The 8,202-nt window shown below is 42.7% G+C and overlaps 1 protein-coding gene across 1 annotated transcript in view; it reads left to right on the plus strand.

Moving 5' to 3' along the window:
- SUB1 (SUB1 regulator of transcription) overlaps nucleotides 1-2,193 on the plus strand; it is a 29,018-nt gene extending 26,825 nt beyond the window's left edge. Inside the window, exon 5 of the mRNA XM_074952422.1 lies at nucleotides 2,174-2,193. Within this exon, the coding sequence (XP_074808523.1) occupies nucleotides 2,174-2,178 (5 nt within the window). The 3' untranslated portion in view covers nucleotides 2,179-2,193. The remainder of the gene's footprint in view (nucleotides 1-2,173) is intronic.
- The last annotated feature ends 6,009 nt before the right edge of the window (nucleotides 2,194-8,202 follow it).

Genomic DNA, 8,202 nt, shown 5'->3' on the forward strand with positions numbered 1-8,202 from the left:
TTTAAAATTTTGTATCTTTTAATGGGGTTCAATTTTGAAGTTTCATGCTTAGCTGTTATTACAGTTACAACTTTTTGCCTGCTCAGAGTAAGGCTTAGAGGGCTTGAAGGAGGGAACAAAACATTTCGTACAATGGAAAGGGATTACTGGCTCTGAATTTTTTTGAAAACCCTGGACTAGACTATAATTTTGCCAGTTTCCCAACAGAAGGTCCATTGCTCACAGTGAAAGCATGAAAACTGCTGTCCTTAAACTAATCTCATCAGTAGAAGGCATTAAAGAACATAGATAGCAAACAGACATGCATCTTAGGGGAAACACCTGGGATATAGTTTTGTTTTCTAAAAGTAGAAGGTACCATGGACACAATAAACTGATTAACAAAAGTCTGTCTTTATTCCTAATCACAGGTTTTCTTGCGTCTTCAGTACTAGGACTGTTGATTTAATTTCTTCTTGGTATTCTTTTATAATGGAAGTGGTTATAATTGCCTGCTTTTCATTTGGATAGAAAGGATAGTGCCTTATTCACACGACTATCTTGGGACAAAAGAGAACTGCATTCAATTTCCAGCTTTGCCACAGAATTCCTGTGTGACTTTGACCAAGTCTTGATCTCTATGCTTCAGATCCCCATTTGTAAAATGGGGGTGACAATACCTCCTTTCTCCCTTATCTGTCTTGTTTGTTTAATTGTAAAGTCTACTGGAGAGGGACAGTGTCTTAGAGTTTGTACAGTATCTAGCACAATGGGTTCTCAGTTTTAGCTGTGGCCTCTAGGCATTATTACAATAGAAATTAAGAATAGTAAGTGGTAAATATAAATTTTTAGGGATAAAATATCAAGTTTTAAGGACTACATAGCTGTAAGTAACAGTCAGCCAGTAGATGTCAGCATTATTCTAAATATTTTCAATTCAAGGAGCACTTGTACAATAGTTCTTGGAAAGAATAGTCTGATGTGAAATTGACATTTAGCCTATGGAGGTATTGGGAGTGTCATTGCATTTCTAAGCTAAAAGTACCTTGGTAAAATATAAGTGTTTTTTTGTGGGTAATCATCATGTTAGAGTACCAGACACAGTTCTTCAGAGACTCACTTCTGTACTGAAATTATAATAATTATAATATAATTAAATAATCCATATTAAGGATTTTTGTATTAAAGAAATATGCAATGAAGCCAGTACTGGTTGCAGATAACCCTGGTGAATTCTCCTAATGACCAGTAAAAGCTCAGTCCCTATGAAAGTTAAGCAGCCACCTGTTAAAATGGCCAGAAACAAAGTGGTCTTCAGTAATGTGACCTTTGACAAGTTTTGCTTTATGAATACTTGTATTCATTTGTAAATAATTCCAACAGTGAAATTTGTCACAAATTTCTTCTAGTCGACCTTCAAGCCTCTTGAGAATTCTTCTCTGATCTACCTCTCTGATCCTGCTGGTTTCACCGCCACTTCTGCCTCATCAGTAATGTCATCCTTTCTGCCGTATTTGCATCCTCTCACTCCCCTCTCTGTGCCATTTTTCATGCCATCATTAGGCATGGAATGCCCTCCCTATCCTGATTCGCTAAACCATCGCTCCACATTCAAGTCCCTCCTAAAAGCTCACTTTTCTAGAGTGCCCACAAGAAGTGATTTTAAACAAATGTTCAAAATTAACCCTTTCACTGGACTTCCCATTGCATCACACCTTCTTGGTTAGAACTTTTAGATCTTGCAATTAGATGCATGTTGGCAGAGTTTTGCATCCATTGGGAAGTCAACTAACAACAAAAGAACTTTGAGTTGGCATAAAGGTTGGCCTGTGCAAATCTGATTGCAGTATTAGAGCCTGTGATTGTAAACTCTGTGGGGCAGGTGTCATCTTTATTTTGTTTCTCTTACAGGGATGAACAGTCAGTCAGTGCTTAACAACTAATAAAGAATGAAGTGATAATAGCTGATGTGAGGTACTCCTTGATGTCCATAGTGAGTGTAGGAAACAATCTCTGTTAACTTCTCAGGGTTATATAGTCTCTCTCTTATATACTGTTGTTCCCATGCTAGATAGTGATTAGTTTGTCAATTAATATCCGCTTTATTTTGTGTGGGTCTTCTATCATTTTTCTCTACTTATCAGTCCTTTTCTTGAACTCATGTTTTACGTATAAATGTTGTTTCTCATTTCAGAATGATTCCTTTTTGGCTTTAGGGAGGAAGGAAGAGAAGTTGGCCATCACAGATTGTGGATCTCTGTCTCAAATGTATCGAAGAGATGAAGAGTGTGGTGTTTATTCACTAATGATTGAATTGTATATTCCCTCAAGCCCCCTTTCATGTTTTGCAAAATTGTTTGGTAGAATCCAGTAAATACCAGCAAATAGCCTTTATTTTGAGTTGGGCATTTCATGTTTCATGTCCATGACTGGAACAAAATACTTTTCCCCACCTGTTTTGACTACATTATAGTGGCGCCTTTCATGTCGCTATAGTTAAGGTTGTGTCAGCATTCTCATTATAAACTCTGTTTTTCAGGCATTTGTAACTTGGCTGTAAAAATTTACTTCAAATTGGAAACTTGGACTCAGCCCAGGAGCAAATAAGAAAAACAAATATGGATTTTATATAAAATTTATGTGGCCAATTTGGAGGGTGGAGGAAATTTAAAACCCAAGACACTGAACCCTTTAAAGTGGTGACTGTGTATATGCAGTAGCTACTTTTAATTAGTGATGGGAAACTCAAGAACATGTCAGTCAGAATCCTGTAAAACTTTATTTGGGTTCTCAGATTTAATATTATCAGGCAGACAGAGAGAGAGATAAATATATCTGAATCTGTGGGGTTAAATCATTTACTATTTGTTAGGTACCAGCAGCTTGTTTAACACAGCGTGAGACACAGGAAGAGGTATGTGCTATTCCTTCCTGAAGGAGCTTGCAAAAGAAATAAATCTTTAGAACTTTTTAAAAAGTACCAGAGGTTTATAAAACCCCCAACCTCTCCTGGGTTCTCATATCCCAGTGCCAGCCAACCAACCAAAGAGACCATGTCTGTCTATCAAAGTTACAGATGTGGCCCCTGTTACCATAGTATTTATGACTGTGTCACAATCTTCAAGGTATTTCTCCTCGTAACACCCTGCGGGCTAGGGTTAAACTATTATCCCCATTTTACAGATGTGGAATTGAGGGACAAAGTAGCTACATAACTTGCCCAAAGTCAACAAAGGAGGCCTGTGGCTGAGCAGGCACTTGAACCCAGCTATCCCAAGTCCATGAGTAGCACTTAACCACTAGACCAGTGGTTTTCAAACTTTTTTTCTAGGGACCCAGTTGAAGAAAATTGTTGATGCCCACGACCCAGCGGAGCTGAGAATGAGGGCTTGGGGGTGGGGCTGGGGCAGAGGGTAGGGATGAAGGGTTCAGGATGTGGGAGGGAGCTCGGGGCAGGGGGTTGGGCTGTGGGAGGGGGTCAGGGCTGGGGGTGCAGGCTCTGGGGTGGGGCCAGGGATAAGGAGCTCCTGGTTTGGGGGGGTTCAGGGCTCAGGCAGGGAATTGGGGTGCAGGCTTACCTTGGGCAGCTCCCAGTGGTGCAGTGGGGGTGCTAAGATAGGCTTCCTGCCTGTTCTGGCACCATGCTGCGCCTGAAGCGGGCAGCAGCAGGTCCAGCTCCTAAGCGGAGGTGCGCAAGTGGCTCTACATGGCTCTTGTCCGCAGGCACTGCCTCCCCAGCTCCCATTGGCCAGGAACTGCCTAGAAGCCAGACCCATTGCTGGCCGCTTCTGGGGCCCAGCGCGGTGTCAGAACAGGTAGGGACTAGCCTCACAGCTGGGCAGCACCGCCAACGGGACTTTTAACGTCCCAGTCGGTGGTACTGACCAGAGCGACCCAGTGCCTTACATGCCACAACCCAGTACTGGGTTGCGACCCGAACTTTGAAAAATGCTGCACTAGACCGTCTCTCAACTTGTGTGATTGAGGTTATGCTCTTTTGCCAGGGGTGCATCCCATGAAAGTTTAGCAGCCCATGGGCTGGACTTCTCTTCTCGAGCAGCAGGGAGGGAAGGGAACAGTTTACCACCAAACTTCCTTCTCCCTGCCAGCAGGACTGGGGGAGAGGGGACTCATGGGCTGATTTCCCCACTTTCAGCCCCGTCTCAGGTAACTAGGGTCACTCTCTTACAGTCTCATGTCAGCACTTATGACCGTATCCAGATCAAGTACTCTCCTTCGCTGCAGAGCCTACAGGTGATTTGTAATTCTCCTGGACTCTGCAGCTTTGGGGAGTTACATGGTGATCAGTGGGATCCTTCCCCCTCACATGCATCTGTGTAAACCCTCATACAGCTACACAATTTTTTCCCAGCCAGGATTTGAGAAAGTGTCTTCCCAGGCATCTCAAGCAGCTGGGGAACAGTTGATGCAGCTCAGACACAGTCTGTTGACTGGTAGATCCTTTATGGGGCTGCAGTTCTCAGGCAGAAAAAGGAGAGAGAAGGTCACTAAAGGCTTTTTGTGATGCTTTGTACCAATCTCTGGCTGCAACTCTGGCAGCTAATGACTTGGCTTTAGTAATACACATCCCAGCTGGATTATAGCAACACAGTCTACAGAGGAATGAAACTGTCTGCCATAGAAAACAACAAAATGTACAATAGTACACAATGCAGCAGTGCACCTTCTAGCAAGCAATTCAAAACAGTTCTCCACTCACTAGACTGGCAACCTGTAGAATAAGAACTGCCATACAACATCAGCTCAGCTCAGGCCCAGTAGTCCATCTAGCCTAGTATCCCATCTCTGACAGTAGCCATCACCAGGGCTCCAAGTGTGTGTATGTGTTCAGAACAGGGCAGCTGGAGTAATCCCTTCCTGGCTTCTGGCAGCCAGAGCTTTAGGGGTCACCCCAAGCATGCGGTCGCATCCCCCTTGACCATCTTGGCTAATAGCCAGTGATGGACCTATCCTCCATGAACTTATCTAGTTCTTTTTTGGACCCAGTTATACTTTTGGCTATCATAGCATCCCATGGCAATGAGTTCCACATGTTAATTGTGTGTTGTGTGAAAAAGTACTTCCTCTTGTTTGTATTAAACCTGCTGCCTATTAATTTAATCAGGTGAACCCTGGTTTTTGTATTGTGAGAAAGGGTAAATAACACTTCTCTATCCCCTTCTTTCCCACCATTCATGATTTTATAGACCTCTATCATATCCTTAGTCATCTCTTTTCTAAGATGAACAGTTCTAATCTTTTTAGTCTCTCCTTGTACACAAGCCGTTCCATACCTTTGATAATCTTTGTTGCCCTTCTCTGAACATTTTCCAGTTCCACTATATCTTTTTTGAGATGGGTTGATAACTGGACACAGTATTCAAGGTCTGGGTGCACCATGGATTTATACAGCAGCATTATGATATTTGTTGTTGTTTTCTATCCCTTTCCTAATAGTTCCTAACATTGTTAGCCTTTTTGACCACTGCTGCTTATTTAGGTGAAGTTTTCAGGGAGCTATCCACAGTGACTCCAGGATCTCTTTCCTGTGTGGTAACAGCCAATTTATATCCTATAATTTTGTACGTGTAGTTGGCAGGGCTGGCTCTAGGCATCAGGTAAGCAAGCTGGTGCCTGGGGCGGCACTCTGGCTGTTCTTGGGGTAGCACGAGAATTCAGCAGCAACTCCTCTCCGTTGCTTCCACGGCAGCAATACGGCAGCGACTCTTCTGACTTGGGTCTCGCAGTCGGTGGCAATAGGGTGGCAGCTCCCTCCGACGTTCCTGTTCTCGGCAGCTTGTTTTTTTTTTGTTTGTTTTTTGCTGCTTGGGGCTAGAAAAAAACATAGAGCTGGGCTGGGATTATTATTTTCCAATGTATATTACTTTGTATTTATCAACACTAAATTTCATCTGCCATTTTGTTGCCCAGTCACCCAGTTTTGTGAGATCCCTCTGCAATTCTTCACTGTCAGCTTTGAATTTATCTCTCTCGAATAATTTTGTATCATCTACAACTTTAGTCACTTCCAGATCATTAATGAATATGTTGAACAGCACAGTTCACAGTGCAGATCCTTAGGGGACCCTGCTGTTTACCACTCTCCATTATGAAAACTGACCATTTATTCCTACCTTTTGTTTCCTATTTTTTAACTACATTAAGTTCAAGGTCTCAATCTTTATCTTCAAGATGCTTAATCATCTGGAACCAGGATGCCTAAAGCATCATCTAATCTTTGGGACAAGGACCACAGCTGATAACTCTGCTCCTCTGGCATGATAAAACTGTTAATAGCAAGTGTAAAGCTCATCTGTCCAGGAGACAGCTTTCTTGAGGGCTGCTCTAAGTTTGCAAACCAATTTCCACAGGTTCTAAGAACTACCACAAACCTCACTACCTTGCATTCTAAATGCAAACCACATTTCTTCAACCTGCCTTCATCAATAAAAACAGAGCAGAGTAACAAGAAATAAAATGGTCCTCTTTACTGCAAGCAGTGACTGGGAGAGGACAACCTCCTAATGAGTCTACTGCTAAAACTATTCAATAGCACAATCCAATCCATTCTACTATCTGGGAGTGAAATCTGTGGTCCATCCCTTTACAAGCGATTATGCTAACGGATCAAACCCCAATAAAACCCCTCAATTTCAGAAAACCTACATCTGCAATTCTGAAACAAATATAATACTCCATGTGTACAAGAACTGCACCATCATCAGTTGCCAAACAGAACTGGCCCAGTGCCCCCTGCTAAACATCAACTTTTGCTGCCATTTCCTCCAAAGTAATGGCTCCCTCCATAACATTCAAAACCAGTCTACTCCTATCAGGCTTAACAACTCCAACCCCCCACCAGTGGACTGAATAGCCAAACATGAAAGATAATCAATGGTGAGTGCTTTAGAAAGATGCTCAAAATCCTCAACCAGCACCTAAATGCCAATACATATATCCCTGGGAGGCACAAATCAAAACCACCACCAAGTTGGAATGCCCTGTACAGAACTATCACATTAGCAGATTTGCTCACCACAGCAAAATTAAGGCAGATTCTCACCAAATACAGAATCAATGGTCACAAACTAGAAATGGAAATTGGGAGGCACAAAGCAGTTTAAACCTAGAGAGGGGCAGCTGTACACCCAATGTAACAGAGGAGAGACTGAGACAGAGGGCATATCTACACGGTGCAGTAGTGTACCCTACTTGGGTATGTTTTCTAAAGTGCACTCTCTGGTCCATGTAGTCCTTGCTGGTGTGCACTAGACGTTCCCTAGTGTGCTTTAATGTGATGCTGTAGTACTATGTTAAGTGCATTAGGGAACTTCTAGTGCATGCCAGCCAGGTCTACACAGACCAGTTAGTGCACAGTCACCCCCTCCATACCCCGTGGTATGCATTGCCAGTGTGCAGACAAGCCCAGAGAGTCACTTTCTATTCCAATGTCCCAAATATGAGACTATTTCTTAAAATTATCAAGAACCATGGAAGAGGTCTCATCAAAAAGTGTCAAGGAGAAATTGTTCCTGATCTGGGGGAGAGGAAACAGATGGCTACATAGCAACCAGCTAACTACTCAGGAATGGAAACTAATGGTAAATAGGCACAGGATCCAAACACAATGTATAACACTATCGTGAGCAGGTCGTACCTCACTGATTCCTGAAGGGTCTGCATTTCTCTTATGCCTTTGGCAACACTTGTATAGTTTGTCATGCCAGCAAAGTCTCATTGAACTGAATTGAGAATTGGGGTTAGCGTCACATGAGTGGTAGGGAGTTCATACAGGCCCCGATCCAGCAAAAACGTACATGAATCACTACACTGAATAGTTCCCTTGAACTCAGAGGGACTATTCACATACATCAATGTTTGCAGAATCAGGGCCTTGAGGAAGGGAGGAGGACAAATGTGACAAGGGAGGGGCAGAGTTAGGTAGCGATTTTAAGCTGGTGGCAAGATGCTTAAGTTTGAAGTGATGGCAGATGTTGGCTGGATAGTCCATTTAGTAAGGATTTTACAAGTCACAGTCTAAATACCTACTAAATATTTACTCTGGTTCCAACAACAGCTTCAAGAAGGAAAATAACCAAGTAGTCTGAGCCCTACCTTTAAAACAACAAAGGAAGTGGAAGCTATGCTCATTGATGGCAAGTTCTTTGTAGTGCAAACAGATGTAGCTCCCTGACTTCAGTGGAGTTTTACCTATTTACACCA

This window comes from Natator depressus, chromosome 5 (genome assembly GCF_965152275.1).
Source record: "Natator depressus isolate rNatDep1 chromosome 5, rNatDep2.hap1, whole genome shotgun sequence".
Taxonomy (NCBI): domain Eukaryota; kingdom Metazoa; phylum Chordata; order Testudines; family Cheloniidae; genus Natator; species Natator depressus.